Below are 24,564 nucleotides of genomic sequence, written 5' to 3'. Positions count from 1 at the left end.
AGTCAGAGTCAGTAAAAATGTACCAACTCCAACTCCTAATAAATTTAAATTGTATATAGAGTTGCGATATGTATATTCACTTGAATTTTATATTCAAATGATACTTTCATCTCGAAAAAGGTTTATGTTACTTATGTACCTAACTGAGTTCATTTCTTTTAAAATGGTCATTTGTTAAGTTGTTTTAGGTGTTCAATTGTTTTTTTACTTTTTTGTAGTTTTGACTTTGATATCAAAGTATATACTTTAGATTTTTGAACTAGTAGAGAAAGTTGTTCCTGATTTTCTTTTATAGTTTCATATCCTATTACTTTATACTCTATAGTCTTTTGATAAACTGCCCAGAGAACTTCGGCTATAGGGCGATATAAATGCAATTAAATAAATAAATAAATAAAAATATAACCTCATTGTTTTTATTTTTGGGCTTCTTTAATAAATAAAATTTAAAAAACCCAGAATGTCTTAGCTATAGCCTTTAGCCCCGGGTCTTTAACAGGTTAGGGTTCTAAAAAGTTGTGTGCTTGCAGTTGATGTAGGAAATATATAGGAAATTTATTTCCTATATCAATATATAATTAAAGGAGTCAGAGGTGCCATGCATAAAGGAGTCAGAGTTGGAGGTTTTATGTGCTGACTCCACAGCCCTGGTCACATGAAATTATTGTGCAGTCCTCAATCATCCCATAGACAATATTAAGTTAGAGGGACTGACCGTCTGACCCAGCATAGCGCTCCTTACGTTCCTAACCATGAGCCCTCCTGGTTTTCTGCAGGACACGGCCGATGTAGACAGAACTGGTTACGCTTTGTTTAAACCATTCCCCAACCTCCAAGAATCCAAAGCAGCCACACTGGGCAATTGGAATAAATACACAATGTCAGATAAAAGGGATTAAAAGCACAGATGTTTATTTTTATTGCAGTATTTGGGTGGGTGTGTAGTTGGCTCGCAGAAGTTAGACCCTTGGCCGAGCGCTAGGCTTTTTCTATTTAATAGGGGCCCTATTTAGACCAGAGTAGCAAAGGCTGGTGGGTTAGTCAACTTTTCGCTTCTCTCACTGACTCACAAGAGGGTGAGTAAAGGGCTCTTCAGCCGCCTCCTGTGACAACAGCAGAATGATCGCCCTTTGTCCACCTCAGCTACTCACAGCCATTTGCTAGTGAGTTAAAGGAGAAACTCCACATGTTTCATCTGTTGCTGGGCTGCACTATCTCAGTCTGCAGTTCTGCGGACGGTGTGTGTTTTGACTGTTCCCCTGCATAAAGCATTGCTAGCGCATAGGGGGAAAATACCATGTTGGAGGAAAGTCTAAGCTAAGCCCTCCTCCCTGATATGCTAGAGAGACTGGCGTATTTTATTTATTTAAAATATTTCTATCTTACCATTTGTTACAAAACGTTCAAGGCAGCCAGCAATAAAAAGTATAAAAATATAATAAAGCCATTTTTTAAAACTGTGATGAGAAAATCAATAAAAGAGCAATGGAAGGAGCCAACTGATCACCCTACAGAGCCTTCTGTAACAACTTGCCTGGTCATCCTAGGTGACTAGGAATTCCATGCAGGCGAGTGAGTGGGGTGGCGGAGGAGGGACGGATCTCTCCTTCCCTCCTCTGCCAACCCATTTGGATCAGTGCTAGCTGAGGAGGAAGGAAAGCCCCTTCTTCCGGACCAGCTCAGAAATGCAGTTTTTTTTTTAATTAGCCTGCTAAGAAGTTATTAGCCTGTGTTTCGATGCTGACTGTGGCGGAGGGGGCTTCCCTTCCTGCGTGGAAACCTGGACTAGTAGCCTCTTGGCAGGCTGGCTGGAAAAAAAATGCAGGCCTGTAAATTCTGTTGGTTTCTTTACCAGCCCTTCCCCACAGCCTGCTGTTTGGTACATATAGCAAGGGTGGGCAACTCGTGGCTCTGCAGATTTTATTTTATTTTTGGCCTGCAACTCCCATGATCCCTCATCATTGGCTATGCCAGCTCGGGCTGTTGGGAGTTGTAGGCCAAAACATTTGGAGGGCCATAAACTCCCCACCACTGATGTATCGTGTCATGGCGTCTCGGGCTGGCCTACTAATTTGGGGCTGGAGAAGTAGGCTTGGCGATTGGCACAATTGTGATCTTAAACACCCATCAACAACCTTTAATGATTTTGTACCTATTTCAACCAGTCATGAGTCCCAGTTTTTATTACCAAAGGTAATAAAACCATTTTTGGTCTCTCTCTATCTGGTGTTCCTCTTTCTTGCTTGCGTTTCTCTACCCACTTCCTGGTTTACTTCTCTCTGTATACTTTTATTGTTTTATTTTTGCTTGTTCTTTGTTTTTTTTTTAAAAAAACCATCCAAACAAAAGCATGTCAACGATACCAGTGGTGTGACCCACTTCAGGTCAGGTTGAGACCTAGTTTTGTGGGGGTGCCTGTCCCCCTCACCAGTTGAAGACCAATGATTTAGAAGACTGCCAAAAACATGAGGAGGACTTGGCCAGTATCATGAAGGTGGTGGGCTTGTGCATGGGATTTCTGACTGTCTCTCCCTCTCTGTCTCTCCCAGATACCCAGAAGGCTCAAGCCAGACACAAACTGGCCCGGGAGCGGCGAGAGGAGCGAGCCAAGCATCTGGGTAAGAAGCAGGCCATGGGTGTGTCCATGCGCATGCGTTTGGGAGGGTTGGAATACAGAGCCGAGATGGATATTGCTTTGTACCTCTGTATTATATTTTATTTAGTGTTGTTGCCTGCTCTTATCCAGAGGGAGAGGCGGGTAATAAAATTATTATTATTATTATTATTATTATTATTATTATTATTATTATTATTAGTGTATCTAACGTCCCTGACTTCCTACAAAGAAGCTGGAAGTAGGCTGATTCCATTATTGAGGCAGGGGGTCGTAGGAGAGGAAGAGGCTCTGTGGCTCAGGGACAGAACACCTGCTTTGCATGTAGTAGGTTCCTAGGTTCTTTGTCCAGGTAGGGCTAGAAAAACTCGTGCCTGAATCCCTGGTGAGCTGCTGCCAGTCAGTGTTCGACAATACTGGGCTAGAAGGATCAAGGTTCTGTCTCAGTATAAGGCAGCTACCTCTGTTCCGATGCTCCTGAGATGTTGCATCTCGTCACTCTGCCGGGAAGAGGTGCTGTGAAGGTTTTCCAATCATTGTTTAGGACTGGCTGAAGCTTGAGGCAAAATAAGGCCGCTTCCTCAGGCGGCCGATTTTGGACGTCCTTAAAGGGCAGGAAACTGTTGGCTCTTTAATGTTTTCCTTATTTGTGCTGCTGAGAATGTGCAGTTTGGATCACACACACACCCCGCCTTCACTGCCAAAAGTTACTTGGGGTAAAGAAAGGACAACTAGAATCCCCTGAAGTGACTTATATCTCTGACTCTTATACATATACAGACACACACATGTGCGCACACAATCCCCTATCATGTTTTAGTTAAAGTAAGTTTTTAAAAAGGGTAAGAAAGAATGTCCAGTCTCATGCATGAGGAGAAAAAAAAATTGTGAGAGACAAGAGATTCTCTCTACTTTAAAGTCACAACTAGTTTTGCTGAAAGACCATGTTAACGAATGAGTTGGGAAGACAGGAAGCAAAATGCCACACTCTGTTCCTTAAAATAGTTTATTTTCCAGTTCTCTAGTCAAAGATGTTGGGCTGAAAACAACAGAATGAAATTTAATAGGGATAAATGCCAAGTTCTACACCTAGGAAAAAGAAACCAAATGCACAGTTATAAGATAGGGGATACTTGGCTCAGCAATGCTACAAGCGAGAAGGATCTTGGAATTGTTGTAGATCACAAGCTGAATATGAGCCAACATTGTGATGACCTAGGGAGGTTGTGGTCTCTCCCACACTAGAGGCATTCAAGAGGCAGCTGGACAGCCATCTGTCAGGGATGCTTTCAGGTGGATTCCTGCATTGATCAGGGGGTTGGGCTGCATGGCCTTATACAGTAGGCTCCTTCCAACTCTACTATTCCATGATTTGTCAGCCTGGGTCAGATGACACTACTCAAAGGTCTGAGCCATCAGTTCCTCACCCCTATTTTAGTGTGCAATCCTATGTATGTTTAGACTAGAGCATGTTGGGAGTTGTAGGCCTTCTTTCTGTCTAAACAAGCCTAGGAGTACACCTGTAAGGTTATTATGTTTCAATCCTGTATACACATTTATCTCGGAGTAAGTCCCATTGCATAGGATTGCACTGTTTGTTTCTCTTGGTCTTCAATGTAATGTCCCAGCCATGCTGGAAGGTACCTCAATTGCAAACCTTTCCATTGTTTGGAGACACGCACCTGACCAACCTGTGTGGGGACTGAAGTTGTGCAGTAGAATCTATTTCTGCTTGAGGGGGTGGCATTTCATCACCAGCCCTGCTTATGTGCCTTTAATGCCAGAACTGCTGAGGGATTTTACTACAGTCAGTGGTATACAAATGCCACAAATACTAATAGTAATAGTAGCAGCAGGGGAAGCTTTTTCGACAAGTGGAAAATTAAGGTGGTGGGGACAACATTCCCCAAATGAGACCTAAGAACATTAGAAGAACCCTACTGGATTAAACCAAGGGTCCATCTAGCCCAGCACTCCGTTCACACAGATGTCGATCAGGGACTCACAAGAAGGACACGGTGCAACAGCACCCTCCCACCCCTGTTCTCCAGCAACTGGTGTACGAAGGCTTACTGCCTCTGATACTGGAGGTTGCACTTAGCCATCAGGGCTAGTAGCCATTGATAGCCTCCTCCTCCAGGAATTTATCCAACCCCCTTTTAAAGCCATCCACATTGATGGCCATCACCACATCTTGTGGTAGGGAATTGCATAGTTTAATCGATATTACATTTATATCCCACTTTTTTTCCTCCAAGGAACCCAAGGCAGCACGCATAATCCTCCTCCTCTCCATTTTATCCTTACAGCAACATCCCTGTGAGGTAGATTGGGCTGAGTGTCTGTGACTGGCCCAAAGTCACCCAGTGAACTTCCATGGCTGTGTGAGGACTAGAACCCGGATCTCCTGACTCCCAGTCCAACACTAGCCACTACACCACACTGGATCTCACATAGTTTAACTGTGTGAAGAAGTCCTTCCTTTTATCTGTCCTGAATCTCCCACCATTCAGCTTCATGGGATGACCCCACTGGGTTCTAGTATTATGGGAGAGGGAGACTGGAATCCCTGAGAAATTAGGGCAAACTCAAATCTTGAGAGAGATCCTTTCAGAGAAAGATTCTTGAAAGACCCTTGTCTGGGAAATAGAATGGCCACTGGAGATATGGACGTTGTCCATCTCTGGTTTAAAGTGAAGGAGTTCATGTGTGTGTGTGTGACCTCCGAAAAGCAGACTTGATCCCCCAACACTGTGTGTTTTTATAAGACCTGTTAGGCAGCCTTCCTCAACCTGAGGCGCTCCAGATGTGTTGGACTACAACTCCCAGAATGCCCCAGCCGGCTGGGGCATTCTGGGAGATGCAGTCCAACACATCTGGAGCGCCCCAGGTTGAGGAAGGCTGTGTTAGAGTCTCATGATGCATTCTTTCCCGCTCTACGTGCACACATACCAAAACCGCAGGCTGTGTACCCCACTCCTGAGTTGATTTTCAGGGCTGAGAGTCAATGGAGCACCTTTCTCAGTGGCATAGCGGCATTTTTATTTTATTTTTATTCATTTATTGCAAAAAAAAACAAAAAACACCACCAAACAGCCAAGGAACTGCTTCTTTTGTGATAGTTTCTGTTGGTTGAAATCCTCAAGGAATCCACTTCTTGCGAACATGTACAATAGTTTTAACGAAAAACAAGAGCAAAGGAGGCTGGTATGGAAGAGCCCTGCCCGTTCACTAACTATTCCCAGAATGGATAGGGTTCCCCCCCCCCCCCAACCCCTCTTCCCTGTGAATGTAATTAGGTGAAATAAAAAGTTTGCAGGCGTTTTCTTGGATCTGAGATAATTTGAGGAAATTCCTTTCCTGTGGATAGAATTGCAAGTGGGAAGAAAATAATCACAGCTTTTCTTCCCTTTTTTCTAGCAAGTACATACCGCACGCGCACACAGACACACAGAGGCAGAGTAGCCATTTGGGATCATGGGTCCTTCTGTTATGTGCATCTGCGAGATGAGGAGATAATGTCTTGGCTACGGACATTCCTTTCCCAGGCAGTGGGTCTGAGGTCATTCATTTTGCTGGGTGCTGCCGCTCCATCTCTGCTTTAGCAGCCCCCCCCCCTCCGCTCCCTCACTGCCCTCTGCACCACCGTCACTTTCCCCTCTGCTGTGGCCGCTCCAGCCTAAATCACTTTCCACCCCCATTCCCCCATTGTCTGGCCTGAATGTGTTTTTCAGGCCAGCTTCCCGTTCCTTTTGTGCCTGGCCCGGGCTGCATCTCCTTTCCCCGCCCGCCCTCCTGCTAGTATCCTGCTCCACATTGTTGTTTCGGATGCCCCCCTCCCCCCAGCCTGCTGTCACCAGCTGTGGGGTTCATTCCTGAAGCCGGGGGATTCAGTTACCGCACTCCACTCCCTGCTCTCGGTCAATTTCTGGATGCTTTTCGTTTTTCCTTCTCTCCCCAGCTGGGGCCTGGCAAACCAGGTCTATGATGTAGAAAGCTCCTGCTAGAAGTCCAGAAGGAGAGCCCTGATGGTGGATCAGGCCAAGGGACGGCCTAGTCTAGCATATTTTGTTCACACAGTGGCCAAACAGCTGCCCGAATGGGAAACCCGCAAGCAGGAAATGAGTGCAACCGCACCCTCCTACCCATGTTCCCCAGCAACTGGTGTACATAGACGTACTGCCTCTGATACTGGAGGTAACATAGAGCCATTAGGACTAGTAGCCATTGATAGTCTCCTCCTCCAGGAATTTATCCAGCCCCCTTTTAAAGCCACCCAAACTGGTGGCCGTCACTGCATCTTGTGTAAGTGAATGCCACAGTTTAACTACGCACTGTGTGAAGAAGTAATTCCTTTTATCTGTCCGGAAGCTCCCACCAATCAGCTTCATAGGAAGACTTTGGGAGGGTGCTGTTGCACTCCTGCTTGTGGGTTTCCCATGGGCATCTGGTTGGCCTCTGTGTGAGCAGAATGCTGGACTAGATGGACCCTTGGTCTGATCCAGTATGGATCGCAGGGCTGGCCCAAGACGTTTCTCTGCCTGAGGCAGAGCAGCAAATGGTGCCCCTAACTCACCCCAGTCAAGATGCATAGGGAGCAAAGCCAGTCACGTTATTGGGGTGCGTGAGGCAGAAAATCCCACAAGCACTTTTCTTCATTTCTAGCACTAAAAATACAATATTAACAAACTGAATAGCTGACAATTTGCTGCCCTTTTAAATCTGCTGCCTGAAGCGGCTGCCTCACTCTCTCCCATGGCTGGGCCGGCCCTGATGGCTCTTCTTACATTCTTAGGAAGAACAATAATAAAATGTGTTCGTTGAAATACTGAAAAAGCAAAACAACAAGTTGGTCTAGCCAGATGTGGGTGCGGGATACTGGAAAGGAAAGCTTCAGACCAGTTGAGCCAATTTGGTGCCTTCCAGAAGGCTGAAATACTGGTTGGCGTGGAACTTTGGTGTGATCTGGCAGGGCTCTTTTTTTCAGACGTATCCTCAAATTGCCAGACGTCCCTGAAATACTTCCCCCCACTCTTCCTGGGGGACTTGTTCGATGAAATGAAAGCCACAGCGTCTCACTGTAACTGAATATGCCCCAGGAGTGATGGAATCTGTGTGTGTGTTTTTAGGCCAGGCCGTGCGCTCTATCGCTAAACCCCATTTGTGTCTGTCTTTCTCTCCCCTGATAGCTGCCAAGCGGGCCCTGTGGCTGGAGAAGGAGGAGAAAGCGAGAGTGTTGCGTGAAAAGCAGCTGGAAGAGCGGCGGCGGCGGCTCGAAGAGCAGCGGGTCCGAACTGAGAAGCGCCGCGCTGCCCTGGAGGAGCGCCAGCGTCAAAAGCTGGAGCGGAACAAGGTTGGCTGGCTATGGAAGGGCAGGCGAGAAGGGGGGCAGGCCCAGGGCTGCTGGCAACAGGCCTTGCGAAGAGGCAGGCTGTAGATTAGGGGCGGGGGGCAGAGTGTCAGGTTTTCAGCCAGGCCTGGCCCACCTGGGGTTCCTGTTCGGTCCCACCAGGGTGCCCCGGGGCTCTCCCCTTTCCCGCAGGGCCCAGATATTTCTGTGCTGGCTTTTGTGTCACTTTCCCCCCCCGTTTTAGAAGGTTGCGTTGCCTCAGGCGCTAACAGCCTCAGGGTGCAATCCTATGCATGTTTAAACGGAAGAAAAGAAATCCCACAACTCCCAGATATGCTGGCTGGGGGATGCTGGGAGTTGTAGGACTTTTTTCCTATCTAAACATGCATAGGATGTTTTTTATATTGTATTTTGTATTTGTGTTTTTAGATTGTTGGTTGTTTTTATGCTCTTCATGATTTTAATTTTTGTGAACCGCTCAGAGAGCTTTGGCTATTGGGTGGTATAAAAATGTAATAAATAAATAGGTTTGCCCCTTTATGCTACAGGATTGCACCTACGTTTGTACTCCTTTCAGCGCCAGGTGAAGACCTTTTTATTTTCCCAATACTTTAGCATCCTGGTCTTTTAGTTGTGTTAAATCTGTATTTTAAATCTCTGCACTGCTGATAGGTTTTATTCTAGTTGTACTTTTATATGGTGGCTTTAAGCTTCCGTTGTGGTTTTAACATTTGTGAACCGCCCAGAGAGCTTCATCTATTGGGCAGTATAGAAATGAAATTATATGAAATAAATGAATACATGTTTGCCCGGATCCACCCCTTTGCTTCTGGCACCAGCCTGTTTTGCCTTTGGTCCCACTCACTACCAAAACGAGCTTCTCTAAAATTGAGTTTGGCCTTCAGACCTAAAGGGGTTTATACCTCCACGGTTAATTACTGGAGCAGGTGGGGCAGCAAGATATACAGTTGCACAGAAGGAAAGGGAGGAGGATGGGCTGGGATATTAGACCATAGTGATTTCTCCTGGAAGCCGATGTATGTCTATCATCTCCATGGTGGTTAAGCTAGAAAGCCAGGCCGTGTTCAGAAGACACCTTAAACCATGGCTTTAATTATGGCGAATAAAGCAAAAAGCCTTATTCACCATAGTTAAAGCTGTGGTTTAAGGTGTCTTCTGAACAATGCTTGGTTTTCTAGCTTACCCACTGTGGTTAAAGCCATGGTTTTAAGGCAGCCTTCCTCAACCTGGGGCGCTCCAGATGGGGCGCTCCACAACTTCCATGGCTGTGTGAGGACTAGAACCCGGATCTCCTGACTCCCAGTCCAACACTAGCCACTACACCACACTGGATCTCACATAGTTTAACTGTGTGAAGAAGTCCTTCCTTTTATCTGTCCTGAATCTCCCACCATTCAGCTTCATGGGATGACCCCACTGGGTTCTAGTATTATGGGAGAGGGAGACTGGAATCCCTGAGAAATTAGGGCAAACTCAAATCTTGAGAGAGATCCTTTCAGAGAAAGATTCTTGAAAGACCCTTGTCTGGGAAATAGAATGGCCACTGGAGATATGGACGTTGTCCATCTCTGGTTTAAAGTGAAGGAGTTCATGTGTGTGTGTGTGACCTCCGAAAAGCAGACTTGATCCCCCAACACTGTGTGTTTTTATAAGACCTGTTAGGCAGCCTTCCTCAACCTGAGGCGCTCCAGATGTGTTGGACTACAACTCCCAGAATGCCCCAGCCGGCTGGGGCATTCTGGGAGGTGCAGTCCAACACATCTGGAGCGCCCCAGGTTGAGGAAGGCTGTTTTAAGGTGTCTTCTGAACGGGCCCTGTCTATCTGTTAAATTTATATTTTGCCAAAAATGGTGCTTGAGGCAGCTGAGAGTGATAAACAAAAATTCTTGATTAAAACATAAATTAATTAAAAACACAATTAAAGCACAACAGAAAACCAGTGTGGCGTAGTGGTTAGAGTGTTGGACTGGGACTCGGGAGAGCCACCTTGCAGTCCCCACTCGGCCATGGAAGCTCACTGACCAGTCACTGACTCTCAGCCTAACCTACCTCACAGGGCTGTTGTGAGGATAAAATGGCAAAGTGTGCCACCTTGGGCTCCTTGGAGAAAAGGTGGGATATAAATGTAACAAACAAATGAATAGGAAACACAATGAACCAGTTAAAACAAATCCACTTACATGCCAAAGGTCTCCCTGAATTAAGAAATAAATGATTTTGCCTGCTGGCAGAAGGACAAAGAAGAGGGAGCTGACCAGCCCCGGTCAGCAGGGCCATTCCGGAGCCTGGATCCTTGTGAATCGTTGGATATCAAAGTGTTCCATTTTTCAGGCTTCCAGCCCTGGCTCTTATGGCAGTTTGTCCTATGGAGGTTTGGCTTCGGCTCTCGCTCAGCCTTGGGGAAGGTCACTGTGTTTAAGGGCCAGGGCTGTAGCTCAGTGGAAGAGCATGTGCTTTCCATCCCAAGGATCAATCCCTGGCATCTCCTTGTAGGACTAGGAGAGAGCCTGGCCAGAAACCCTAAAGAGAGCCGCTGCCAGTCAGTGTTGACAATACTGGACCAGATGGACCACTGATCTGACTCAGTATAAGGCACTTCCAAAGGTCCTAAGCTGACCTTTGCATTTACCATGGGACATGCATTTAAAGTTATTTAATTTTAATTTTAACAATTAAAATAAGTACCAAGAACACACCAATTGGGGGCAGGAGTTGCTTCTTACTGAGCAATTAGGTCGCCCACAGTCTATGTCTTTCTCTCTCATATATTCATTATATAGGTGTGGTTTTCCTTATATATTCCTGACAGTTCCTTTTTGTTTCCACCAGTAAACGTTTTACTTGTTCTTGTAGTTCAGTGGCAGAGCACATGCTTTGCACAGCGAAGGCCCCAGGCTCAGTTTTCAGCATTGCCAGTTAAAAGAATCAGGTAGCATTGGAGTCCCCAACATGGTGCTGCCCAATGCAGCCAAAAAATGTTCTGCACTCGTGGTTTAGTGTTTCTTCATGCATTGCACATAGTTTGCATGTAACGACAACCTATGGGTTGTTTAAACCATGGGTTTTCAGGCACGAGCAGAAGTGAATGAGCGTGCTTGCTCCAGCGCACTCCTCACTTTCTGTTTCAGTAAATAACTATGATTGCTCTGTTCCTAGGTTGTGAGTGTGCCGTCCAAACCTGGGCACTCTGGGTTACTTAGGGGTTAAACAAACCAGAGTTAACCCACAGTTTGTTCTTGGTTTAGCTCTAGGTTGTTGAACTGCTAAACATCCCAGAGTGTCCGAGTTCGGATGTCATGCTCACAACCTACGATTGGGCTGATCGTAGATTGCCTACTGAAAGTGGAAGAGAGACGTGCGCTGGAGGCAGCACACCCCTGCCAGTTCGTGGGTTAGGTAACCCATGGGTTGTCAATATGTGCAGACTGGGTCACTGGCTCCATCCTGACTTCTTCCCTTCTTCCCTCATCAGGAGCGCTATGAAGCTGCCATCCAGCGCTCAGCAAAGAAAACCTGGGCTGAAATCAGGCAGCAGCGGTGGTCATGGGCTGGTGCGCTGCACCACGGCTCCCCTGCTCACAAGGATGGTGAGTGGAGACATCGTCACAGACTCGCTCTGGCACACGTTATGCACACTTGCACATGTTGGGGGAGAGCTGATATGAGCATGTAGGCCAGGACTAGCTTGGCCGGCTGCACACCTGGGGCATGGTGGGCCTCGATGCTTTTGCACGGGTGGGCGATTTTGCACGTGCATGTGCCTGACTCAGAAGGGGCCACTTCGCACCCTGACTTAGAGATCAATGCAAACCAACCTCTAGTCTTTTTGCATGGGGAAAGCTGGGCTTCTCTTTGCAGCTTCCATTGGATGCTTTGATGTGGTGACTCTCTGGTGTTTTCCCTTCCTTACTTGGGTGCTACTTAGACCATCCCACATCTGTTTCCTCATCTGTTTGCAGCTCTTGTTGTGTAAGATTAGACATCAGGGTATGCAAGAGCGCGACATAACTTGGGCATGGCTGAGGCCAGGCTGTGAGTCTCATGATGCCGTTGTGGCCAATCGATTTAGTTCATGGGCATTAGCAGCACAAACTAGATGAGGATGCCTGGAAATGTTCAAAACAGAAGGGCGTCGTTTCCGCTGTGGAATTGTCCAGCCCAAGAGTCTATGGTGTGTGTTTTAAGAAGGTGCTAAGTCTCAATGGATGTAGAGAAGAGGCTGGAAGTGAATATGCAGTTTCTGATGCAGGAAGTAGTAGCTTGCCGGGAAAGGCTTCCAGCAGACAAGGGACAAAACGATAGTGACTGTAAATAGCAACTTGTCTGGTCACCTGTGGTGAGTGACGATTCCCTCCAGGCAACGAGGCAAGGAAGCTTTACAGAAGTTCATATTTTAATTCAGGCTGAGAATGACTATGTTTGGGCGGGCGAGGTAATGAAATCATTTGTGGACTAGTAATGCTTGTGGGTTGGTTTTGATCTTTTGAAGCCCTGGACAGGCTGGGACTTGATGATGATGATGATGATAAATAGCAGCAGCATTTAGCGTGTTCAAAGCCCTTCACATGCATTATCTATTTGTAAGCCTTGTAAGGTAGGTCTGCTGTCCATGAGAGCTACTAAACAGAAGGTCTACCTTCAGAAATAATATGCATTTGAGTACCAGATGCTGGAAACAGATCACAGAGGAGGCTGTTGCCCTTCACGTCCTGCTCTTCTTACATTCTTATGTAGGTTGATATTATACTTCAGCAGAGAGAGAGAGAGAAGTTTGTCTAAAGCCAACTAAGGCTGCAAACCTATAGCTACTTACCGGTGAGTAGGTCCTATTAAAATCATTGGCGCTTACTTTTGAGTAGACATATATAGGATTGCACTGTAAGTGACTTCATTGCTGGGGTGAGATATAAACCAGCTCTCTCTCTCCAATTGAGAACTGGAGTCTCAAATCTCATGTTTTCATTAGGTTATAGGGTACAGGGATCATTTCTTCACCTTCTGTTCATTTCCTCCCCTTGGAATCCGCCCTTCCCTGCCCCTCATAGCACCTAAACCCTCCTGATTTTCAGAAAAAGGCCTTAATCCTGTAATATTTTCATAGGCGTTTGATTGCTTGTGAGGCTCATGTGGCATTTTAAATATGTGTGGATTAATATGGTGTAATTGTTCTCCTTTGCTTTTTATACAGAATATTAAGCGTTTTATTAGTTGCATTTTATTTTATTTTGGTAATAAAGGCAGGATATATCACTTTTAAAATAAAGAACTAAAAATAGTAAATTTCTGAAAAGATAGGTACTGGGGTTGTTGTTTCCCTTCGCCCCAAAATGCGTAAAGGTTGCGAATCACCTCGGATCGCTCTTATAGAGTTCTGACTGAAACCTAGGTTGGATTCACTGCCCCACCTGACCTCAAAGCCACCAGCCTCCACTCTGAAAGCCACTCTGTATGTGTTGAAAGCCAACTCCTTTAACATGATTTCTTCACTTGTTTGTGAACTTTGTGGCTGGCTGAGCAGGGATTTGAAATAGTTCTCCCCTAGTCCAAATCCACCAGTCTGTCACATCTCATGGTGGCCAACAAAAAACAAACTCAACTAGATAGCTCAGCTTCTCAGTTGGCCGTGGTCATAGTCTGCACCAGCCTTCCCCAACCTGGTGCCCTCCAGATGTGTTGTGCTAGGACTCCCATCATACACAACCCTCTCTCTCCCGCCCCTCCGTTTTCCTTCTTTGCCCCTCTCAACAGACCCCTTAACATTCCATGTCCCAACCGCTCTGGACTACAGACTTAACTCATGGGTTTGTGTGGCCTCCCTGATGCATTCATGAGCAGTTGAGTGTGGGGGGAAGTTGGAGCAGCCTTCTGGCCAGATGTCTTGCTTTATGAAGTGCGCATCAGGTCACACCTCCTGCCAGCTGGGCATTCAGCATGGATGTTAAGCATGCAGGGACATAGGGCTCCTCTACCTGGAAATCATGTTTCTACTCAATGAGATTCCTCTCTCTGTTTTCTTCTTATCTCTGGGTAACCCACAGGCCTTTAACAAGACAGTGTTAAGGGTCTTGTTACTCCCAGGAGCAAGGGAGAAACATGTCACAATACCGTTTTCTGACGTAGATTTTCATCAAAGAACAATTGGCCCTTTGCACAAACTATTCACCAAACTAGGTAGTAAAATATATGAGATAATTTTTTTTATTTTTTTTATTTATCATACTTATACCCCGCTCCTCAGCCAAAAAAGGCTCTCGGAGCGGCTTACACTTAGCAAAAAAGACAGTCCCTGCCCTCAGGCTTACAATCTAATAAAGACATGACACACAAGGAAAAGGAGTCAAGGAGGGAGGGAGGGAGGAGAGAGAGAGAGAGAAAGAGAGAGAGAGAGAGAGAGTCCAGCAGGAGCAGGCCCCGATGTTACTTCTGCCTGCTCCTGTCCCCTCGGTCCTTCTTCTTCCCCACAGGGCCAAGATGGCAGTTTGCCCTGGGGGGGAGGGGGAAGAGTCCAGCAGGAGCAGGCCCTGATGTTACTTCTGCCTGCTCCTGTCCCCATACATTATGCACATAGAGACCTGGTTCATATATAACACTAAGCCATGGTGTGGTTCGTTGAAAACTGGCTGTGTCCGAACCCATCCCTGCAAACAGGCCATGGTTTGTTAACCAGCTACAAACCACAATCAGAAGCCATGGTTTGTTGTTGACTTTCAAAGGGCCTGTTCAGACAACACACTAAGCCATGTTTTGTTTTTTGTTTTTTTGCAGCAAATGGTTAGTGAGTGTGTTTAAACCATGGTTATGAAGCCACCATGGTTAGGAATGGTTCACACAACATGCTAAGTCATGGTTCACATGACATGCTAAGCCATAATGTTTAGCTCAAAATTCTTAACCACCATAGCTTAGTGTGTCGTCTGAACAGGGTAACTGTCTAGCTTGTTTAAACAATGGCTTGTCATGATGTCTGAGCCCAGAACCATGGGTTATCCCCCACTTGTTTCTGCTGCTGCCCTCAGAGATACCCAGCAAAGAGCAGCCTAGGGGGGTAAAACCACTCTGAAGCTTGGCAAAATGGACACCAGAGAAACAAACTAGAAATAGGGAAACAAGCTGTGGTTCATTTGCTCATCTGCAAGACAATTCATGACCCAAGTAACAAACCATAGTTTACATAAACCATGGCTTAGAGTTACGTGCAAACACCGCTACCCACACACAGACACAGACACACACTGAAATTCCAATAACCCTCTGTTACAACTCAGTGACGTGTATCAAATGGTTCAGGGCCTATCTGCATCCCACAGAAATCTATTTTTGTCTGTCAGCGGCTTGCCTCAAAAAAACTTTGCCTCAGAAGAAGGAACCAGCTGGGCACCTGAGGCTCCAGCTCAATTCCCTTCTCCCTTCATGGAATTTTTTGAAGATGGTTTTGGTGTCCTCAGACTTACACTTGTACTCTCCTCCCTTAGCACTGTGGTGAGGGGAAAGGCCCCAAATCAATGAAAGGCCAAGAGGGGTGGTGGTGGTGGTGGAGTAGGGACTGAACTTTGCTTGCCATGGCAACGAACGTGAAGGGGGGTGCTGACGTGCCGCTGGCTGAGGGTGCCGCGAGGCGAAGACCAGTAGTTGGCGTCTGCCATTTCCTCGTGAGCTTATCCAAGGGCCTCAATGGCTGGGAAACCAAAACAGGTTGAACATCGAGGGAAAGGGCACAACGGTCTTTTGAGTCGTTCGGTTATCCAGCCATTCCTGAGCCGTCCGACTGCTGCTTGGGAATGGGAATTCGCACCATGGAAATAACAACTCTTTCAAGGCTGGTGTGGAAAATCCTGTTTGTTTTCAGCCCAGGCTGTTTGTTGTGTGGTTTCTGAGCCTGCAGTGGGGCGTACTTGTGGGCGAGTGTGTCTGTTTCCTGTCCTACGGCCTGGCTTCCATCTTGCGTTCACCACGATCGTGTAGACGTCTCATACCTGCATCTAGTTACGTGGTATTTAAAAACTTCTACCAAGGCTGCAATTGAATGCATGCTTCCCATGGGACTCAGCCCCACTCAACTTGGCGGGGCCCGATTCTGAGTTAACATGCAGCAGGATCAGCCCGTAACCCCTCAGTGCCTGCACCTTTCTCAATGGCCTAATTGGCCCCTTCCAACTCTGTGGTTTTATAATTCTGCTTTCTCTTCACGGATCCAGAAGAAAAGGTTAGGAAGTTCTCTATATCTTGCTGAATCGGGCATTGTGTGGCAAACCCCAGGGTCAATGTGGCTCTCCTGGAGTTTGGCAAACCTGTGGACCGCGCACGTGGCATGCGCCACCAGCTGCGCCAACCCGCTTCCTGCTAAGCTCAGCTTTGCCTCTGGTGCAGGCGGCACACAGCTGAGCCAAGCGTAGTTGCTAAGCGTGACCGTGGGCTGTGAATCAGCACGTAAACAGTTACGCGGTTTTGCACCGCAGCAGACGTGACGTGAGATGCTGCGACCTGAGAACCCTGGACCTGCAAAGTTCCCTAACAGCTGTCTCCTTCCCTGCTCCTTCCACTGCATGACATCTGCTGCTGCTACTGCTGCTGCTGCTGCATGTGCGCATGTCCGCTAAATCCCGCCCCACCGCCCTTAACACCCGTGTGTCTTTTCCCTCTCGTAGGTGCAAGCAGGTGCTCTCTCTCTGCCGTAAACCTCCCCAAACATGTGGACTCTATAATCAACAAGCGCCTCTCCAAATCTTCTGCCACCCTCTGGAACTCGCCCAGTAGAAGTAAGAGACCCCTGGGGGCGAGGGGAGGTAGGGGGCGGTACTGATTTTAAACCTGTATCCCTTCCTATCCTATAGGCTGAGGGCATATTTAAAAACTGGTGAGTGTTTTAAAAGATCTAGATAACACCATGCAGTTGAGGCTTTGTACGCATGCAGCAGTTCCGCACAAGCTGAGATGTGCAGAATTTAGTATTCAGCACAGAATTCTGTACTGAGAGGACCTCGATTTTGTCTGGGTTTTTTTTTAAAAAAAATTCAAGGTTCTAGCCCTCATGGCTGCCAAGGGAACCATGGCAGTTCATTTGCTGGTGGAACCTCAAAAGCCAGAGTTAGGACTCAGTAAGATTTCCTGTGGTTTGAGGGCAGGGGGCCTTGCCCCTCGCTGTGACTAGCAGAAACATCATAAATCATACAAATAAATGCAAATATATTGCATAACGTGTGCATGGTGGAAAGTTCAGTTTAGCTTCACATGGAATTTGATGATGGAACCAATTACCTGGGAGGGTGGTGGGATTTCTCCCTCACTTGAAGGTCTTCAAACAGAGGCAAGTCAGGCATCTGTTGTGGGGAGAACCCTGGATTTCCTTCATTGAGCAGGTCTGCAAAGCCCCCCCCCTTTTGATTCTGAGGAAGCAACCTGTAATACTAAGTTATTTGACTGACTTCACAGGGCCATGAAAACCTAAGGGCACGACACAGCCATTTAAAGAACCTCACAGACCCATGCAACACCTCCTCCCTCACCGCCGCCCTGCCGCTGTTTCGTTTCTATTCCAGTTCACCCCTGCTTTCGTACGTGTCCCAGGACTGGATCCGGTGGGCCACTCACCAAGGAGGCATTGGCCGTGACTCTGCCTGAGTGGCTGAGTGTGAGGTTGAGGGACCCTGTCGCTCGAGGGATTGTGTGGATCGGATCCAGACGCACACAGTCATGCCTTGGTCCCATTGAATTCAATGAAACATTAGCCGTGATTTAAATCCATGGGACGAGGGCATGACAAGGTCTGGATTCATCTCTTAACAGTGAACACATTGAGTTAGGTCTAGAAGGCTGCAGGAAGTCTCTTCGGAGCCTGGAGCGCCGGAACAATGAACACTAGACAGCTAAACTCCTCCGTCAGTGTGAGATGCTACAGAGAGCGGCTTGGCCAGGCTCTACTATTGGGCATAGCGTAAGTGGCCTCGTGCCAACAAACGCTGCCAGGCGTCATGCAAGTCGACGGTGCTCGAGGCCTCCTCAAGCAACTAAGCACTGGGCTTGTGCTGGATGAGGGCCTAAGGAAGAGACTTGATTTGATTTACCCTTCTTGCATCCAGGGGTATATATTTTGTAAGGGGGAATAATTCAGTTGGGAAATCCAGAACCACCTTTAACCTGCAACATTGACAAGGTTGCTGTATTCTGCTGCCTCAACCCGTCCTGCAGTAGTTCACATTTGGACTCACCAAACCGCTGCAGCTTAGCCTCACCACTAACCTGCAATTTTAACAGCATCCTCCAGTGTCCGAGGCAGTAAGCCTGTGTGCACCAGTTGCACACAGTGCACCCTCCCGCCCATGGGAACATGTTGCACCATGTCCTGCTTTGTTGGTCCCTGGCCGACGGCTGGTTGGCCACTGTGTGAACAGAGTGCTGGGCTAGATGGTCCCTCGGTCTGATCCAGCAGGGCTCCTCTTAAGTTCTTAACACTAGACTACCTTGCAGGGCTGTTAACTGAACCGTGCTTTTCTGCTATGTCCTCGACTTGTTACTAGTTCAGCTCCTTTTCTTTAGGATGGAATTCTTAACATTATTTTGGGTCTTTCCCAATCTCCCAGGTGTGACTGCTGCCCAAATGCCTAGTTCTGGTCCCAGTGTCCCCCTTGCCAAGCTTTCATTGTTTGTTTCAATGTATTTGTGCACTGTGGTGTTTTTTTTTAATGGGAAACGTTTAAAGTTTTTAAATCACCCAAGGTGTTCAGCATAAGACGTGTTAAAGTCATTAAAAATGTACAAACCAATCTGAACAGAAGGCACTTGAGGGAAACAAGATATAGCAGCAGAACTCAAATGAAAAAAAAAGCAGCTGAAGAGCAAGACATGAATTCAGTCTGCAGATATCCCCAATGGGGGTGGGGGTCAGGGGTGCCATAATCCTGATGCCCCCCTAGAGCGAAGGCCTCGTCTCTCTGGCCCACCCACTATGTGTTTGATGCAGATGGGACACAGAGCAGACCCGGAGAAAACCAACTTAAGGCTTGGGCAGGGAGCTTCGGCTATTGAGCGGTATAAAAATGCAATAAATAAATAAATAAATAAAATATGGGGGCGGGACAGGACGGGGTGTGTGTGTGTGTGTGTTATTGCACCTCCCTTCCCCAGGAAGTGCACGTGTGGAGGCTGGGTAACTACGCAAACCACATGTACGGAGTGAGATTTTCCTATTCTTACTGGGGGAAGCTCACACGTTGCTTAGCGTCTGCTCTTGCCAGGAGTGTAGGAAGCTGCCTTTGTGTTGCACTAACTATACCGTGGTTTTTTAAAAAACAACAACAACAAACATTTATTTATTTATTTTAAGCATTTTTATCCTCCCCAGCCAACAGGGCTCCGCGAGGGGCCTACATACATTACAATCAATAAAAAACAAGAGAGTCACTGTTTGCAGACTTACAGTCTTAAAAAGACACGACACAAGAGGGAAAAAGGATGGGCAGGGAAGAGGGGAGGGGGAAAGGGAACGTGGTCTCCCCCCCTCCCCCCAGGGCTGGTGGAATGGTCCTGTTTCCATCTCTGCTCCCTCAGCTGCAGTCTCCTGGGAGGGACCTGCCTGAGGTTGTCTTCCAGCAGGGCCGTGCCCCCCCTCCCCCTGACCCTTCCAAGACTGAGGCCATCTCCACTTTATTTATTCATTGCATTCCTATATTCCCCCAACAGCCGAAGCTCTCTGGTCGGTTCACAAAACAAGGCTACAGACCATGAAATACAATCACGTAATCTTAAAAACCTCAAAAAATTGGAATAATCTATGTTCCAACAGCATGGGGAAAAGTGACCGGGGGTGAAAGGGGTCAAGATTGCCTACGGGTGATGTGGACGGAGCTGGCCTTGCTGACCAGCTGATAGGAGAGCCGCCTTGTGGGTTTATATCCAATTGCGTGGCTCTGCGGTGCCTGCCTCCTGGATCAGAGAGAGCTTCTGTAGCGTCCCCACTTGCTTGTCGGAGTGGGGCGGAATAATCCTTGCATTCATGTAGTGCTTTTCGAGTGTTCAGAATGATGCCTGTATGGTTATCCTGACGGCAAGCCTGTAAGGCAGACGGGTGTCAGTATTGCCTGTATTGTAGATTGGGCGAGAGCACGGGGGGGGGGGGGGGTTCAGGCTCACAAGTAATGGCTTGTTCACGGTCACTGAGTTCGCTTGTGGCCGAGAAGATATGAAGTGGGAGTTTCCTGGTCCAGAGCTCATGGATGGCTGGGGGTGTGCTGGGAGTCATAGAACTTGTTCTGTCTAAACATGAGCATCTCAGTCACTACTAGAAACCACTCTTCCGCTCCTGGGTGTGGGCTGGGGAGTTTGCTGTTGCCGCTGGGCCGGGGTTGGGAGGAACAATCTCCAACCACAAGCAGGTGACAGGCATTCTGCGCCGTCCAGGCTGAGCTTTGCAAACGTTAGTAAAACAAATAATAAAACATACGGTCGAATAAATCGGGGCAATGGTACATTTTATTCCAGCCAGTGTGAACTGCGACAGGCCCTGGCAGCCTAAGGTAGCCATCCCCAACCTGGTGCCTTCAAGCTGTGTTGGACTACAACTCCCACCACCATTGGCCATCCTGGCTGGGGATGATTGGAGTTGTAGTCCAATGCCTCTGGTTGGAGAAGGCTGCTCCAAGGTCTCAGGAAGCAGTTAGGTTTGTGTTTTGTGTTTTTAAGACTTGAGCCCTTCTACCGTGAGGGCTTTTAACTGGAGACACTGGGAACCGAACCAAGTGTACGTGACCCCCGGTGCCCTCCACAAAGGCACGTCTACATCCACCCACCCACCCACCGATCTGCCTCTCCATTGAGCCTTGGCTGGGCTGGGATTCAGGCGCTTGACTGTTGCAAGTGACGATCTGACAACGCCAGGGACGCCCTGGCTCCAGCATCTCCTCTCTGTGCCCCTCCTCAAACCTATCTCCGCTGCTAAGGGTAGAAGTATTTCCACTTCTAGCTGTTTTGTTTCCTCGTTGCTTAGCGATGATTAAAAATACCCAAGGCATCTGAGCAAGATGCCGGAAGAAGGGAAGGGAACGGCGGAGCGAGGAGGGGCCTGCGTCTGGGCCGAGCAAAGCTTGCAGAGTGTGTGTCACTGGCTTCGGAAGGATTGTTCACGGAGGAGGAATTGGGTGGTGCCCCGTGACTGAGTCATTGGTGGCCCAATCCTCTGCCCATTTAGGACTTTTCTTTTTGCCCAAACATGCGTAGGATTATGTCCTCAGAGTGTTACCCTTCTGCTCACAGACGCATATAAAAACAGTTTTCCTCTGAAAAGAGGAACATCCCATTTAAGCCTTAGGAAAAATATATATATATAATTCTACCATGTGGTAATGTATCTACCTTATTTCTTCGATTGTAAGATGCCATCGATTGTAAGATGCACACTAATTTCAGTACCACCAACAGAAATAACCCTTTCTTCGATTCTAAGACGCACCCCATTTTTAGAGATGTTTAGATGGGGGGGAAAGTGCGTCTTAGAATCGAAGAAATAGGGTATATTATTTCTTACACTTGTACTTCTCCCTACTTCAAACCCTCCCCCCCTCTTGACCCCTGAATTTCCCTTGACCCAAGTCAAAGTTGGCATGTTTATTTTATCTAATTTAATATCATCTCTCTTTAATGTGGTCAAGAAGCAATACCTAAAATAACTGATAAAACCAAGATAAAAGGTCCTACAAAACATAACGTCTGCAGTATGATCAAAGTCAATTAAAATCGCTTCCTGTCTGCTTAAGGCAGAGTTATTTCTGGAAAGTCCTTGAGTTCTGGCAGACTTTCCAAAGGAAAGGAACCTTGCTCTTTTCAGGCAGCTCCCGGCCATGTTTAGCTCCATGCCTTTTGCTGGTCCCCAATTTGGCATGATGAACAGCCACATCTGTCTGTAGTGTGACTCTCTGGTTCCTGGCTCAATCCAGGCACCAAAGGCTTTTCAGGGGCTGGTGGGCTAAACCTCCACACATCAAGACCGTTTGCAAGATTATCCACCGTGCCCAGAAAGTCAACTCATCACATAGCTACTGCAGAGGCCTTTTAGGGAGCTTCTAAGCAAGGCGTTTATTGGGCCGCCACCCTGCCTTGTTCACTGAGGGTCCAGATGACAACGTCTCCCGTTTGCAGCCCTCCGGGGCTTTCCTACCCCTTCTCCCGTTGTTTTCCTTACCACACAAAATCCGCGAAGGAAGAAAAGGCTGAATTGCTCCACGATGCCTTTGTATGTTGTTAGTCCTGGGAGCTCTCAGATCTCCAGGAGCACCGCAAATGGCTGCTATTAGCCCAAGCAAGTGGGCCTCATCACAGATCCTGTATCTGACAAGAGCTGCTCTCCTCACCCCACTCCCAAGTACACAAGTGTACTTGGTGCTGCCCCTGTTCCTCTGCAGCTAGCCTTGCCTGCTTCTTAGGAGACAAGGTGCCCTGTGCCCGGCCTCCTTGTTTTTGAGGAGAATGTGGCTGTGGAGCTTCGTTTGGAAGTCAATGTGGATTTAACACTGAAGCAGTTCTAAGACTCTCCACAACTGATGACTGGAGGGTTAGTCAGGGTTGAAACGGACTGGCAATTCTTGGCCTAACTAGAACCTTTCGTTTTGTCTGTCCTTCCTTCTCCAGACCGCAGCCTTCAACTCAGTCCTTGGGAGAGCAGCATCGTGGACCGGCTCATGACACCAACGCTGTCCTTCTTGGCCCGCAGCCGGAGTGCTGTGACGCTTGCCGGCAACGGCAAGGACCAGGGTACGTGGGGTTGCATGAAGGGGCTGAAATTATTTTGAGGGGAAAGGCTGTTGTCCCTCCTCTCGTCCAACACTACGATGACAGAGACTGGTTCGCATGTAAAGACAACCCATGGTTTAAACAACCCATGGGTTCTTGTGCATGAGAGGGGGAGAGGTGGCACTCTGCCTCCTGGACACCTGCCATTTCTGCTATTAAAGAACAATCTACAATCAGCTCATTCATAGGTTGTTAGCATGGCATCCGAACCTGGACACTTTGGGTTATTTGTGGGTTAAACAACCCAAAGATAACCTACAATTTATTCTTAGGTTAAGTTTGGACTGTTTAACCCATGAATAACCCAAAGTGCCTAGGTTTGGTTGTCTCACTAACAACTACAAATGGGGTGTTGTAGGTTGTTTGACAACCCAGAAGTGGCTTGTGTACTCTGCGTATCCCTAGCCACAGCTCCCATGGCAGACATTTTGTGGTGCTTCCCACAACAGTTTTTCAAATTGACCAGTATGCCCACAGTCCTAAAAATTCCCCTACGCCTGGTTTCTACCCTTATTTCCCACCCGTTCAGTTCAACTGCACCAGTCTGTCCGGCTTGCAGTGATAAAAAGCACAATCTCATGACACACAACAAGAAAAGCAGTCAATAAAAGAGGAACAAAACCCTGCTGGAACAAAAAAGGTTATCCAGGTTCATAGGAACATCATAAAAGTCATGTGAATGCACTTTAGAAGGGAACAAAAACCCCAATGACAGCGCAAGAGGACCGCTGCTCTTGTTCATCCTCTGTTGCCAGGACGGTTATTGTGAGGCTTGACATGGGGAATAGTGCCATTGCTGTGCTGCATACTTGTTGGGCTGCATTCCCAGACGTAGGCCTTAGCCAGACCTAAGGTTTATCCCGGGATCGTCCCTGCCTGCTCCCGGGATATCCTGTGTGTCATTTACATGAACAGGGATGACCCCGGGACAATCCCAGGATAAACCTTAGGTCTAGCTAAGGCCTTAATTTCTTCTCCGTTTGGCCACGGCCCTGATAGGGGGTGAAAAGGAATAAACAGCACCTCAAATAAGCAAACCAGAAAGGAGAAGACGCCGTTGCTGAGTGGTGGTAGAAACCTTTCATGTAGCTTTAGGCTGCAATCCTACAATATACGTGTTTAGACAGAAAAAAAGTCCTACAACTCCCAGCATTTCCCATCCAACGTAGCAGGTTGGGGGATGCTGGAAGTTGAAGGACATTTTCCATCTAAACATGCATAGGATTATGCCTTTAATGTAAGTGAACACGAAAGCTTTGCACCTTTGCTTTTTCGAAGATTCTCCATACACCTGGAGAACAAGTAAGCTCCTTACTTCTGGAATGTCTGCATTTTCCTTCCATGTTCTCGAAAAAGGAGTTTTGACTCTGAAACGTGTAGAGCTACATTAGCGTGTAAGAAAACTTTCTCCTCGTTTCCGACACGGCTCTGATAGGCCAGGGCCCTGCTCCTGAGGGGGCCTACTGACTGCCCCTCTCCTTTTCGTTGCCCCCACAGCAGTACCTGTGTGCCCCCGCTCAGCCTCCGCCAGCCCCCTCAGCCCCTGCAACAACCAGCGCTTGCATCACCGGTGCTCGGAGCGACGGCGGCCAACAACCAGCAGCCCCGACGTGACGCCCCGGCGCAAGACTGAGGCCTCCCCCGTGAGTGACGATGGTTTCTCCGTGCCCAGCCCGGCCCTATGCTCACTCCCACGGTTCCCCTCTACTTCCCCTCTAGTGCCGACCAGAGGTTGGAGCTGCAAGGCCTGGTCTTCCAACAGTCCTGTGCCTATCAATTTAGGAACAGAAGAAGAGCCCTG

General features: G+C 47.6%; 1 protein-coding gene across 2 annotated transcripts in view; it reads left to right on the top strand.

The window, feature by feature from the left end:
- Positions 1–24,564, top strand: part of MAP7D1 (MAP7 domain containing 1) — a 79,787-nt gene that overhangs the window by 36,625 nt on the left and 18,598 nt on the right. Inside the window, exons 3-8 of one of the 2 annotated variants that reach the window (XM_063139931.1) lie at positions 2,550–2,618; positions 7,804–7,967; positions 11,458–11,572; positions 16,631–16,741; positions 22,602–22,724; positions 24,261–24,406. In XM_063139931.1, coding sequence (XP_062996001.1) covers positions 2,550–2,618; positions 7,804–7,967; positions 11,458–11,572; positions 16,631–16,741; positions 22,602–22,724; positions 24,261–24,406 — 728 coding nt within the window. The remainder of the gene's footprint in view (positions 1–2,549; positions 2,619–7,803; positions 7,968–11,457; positions 11,573–16,630; positions 16,742–22,601; positions 22,725–24,260; positions 24,407–24,564) is intronic. The other variant, XM_063139932.1, reaches the window with a different exon arrangement.

The sequence above is a fragment of the Elgaria multicarinata genome, chromosome 13, assembly GCF_023053635.1.
Source record: "Elgaria multicarinata webbii isolate HBS135686 ecotype San Diego chromosome 13, rElgMul1.1.pri, whole genome shotgun sequence".
Taxonomy (NCBI): domain Eukaryota; kingdom Metazoa; phylum Chordata; class Lepidosauria; order Squamata; family Anguidae; genus Elgaria; species Elgaria multicarinata.
The sequence above is the reverse complement of the archived record's forward strand: the minus strand, read 5'-3'. Positions and strand labels throughout refer to the sequence as shown.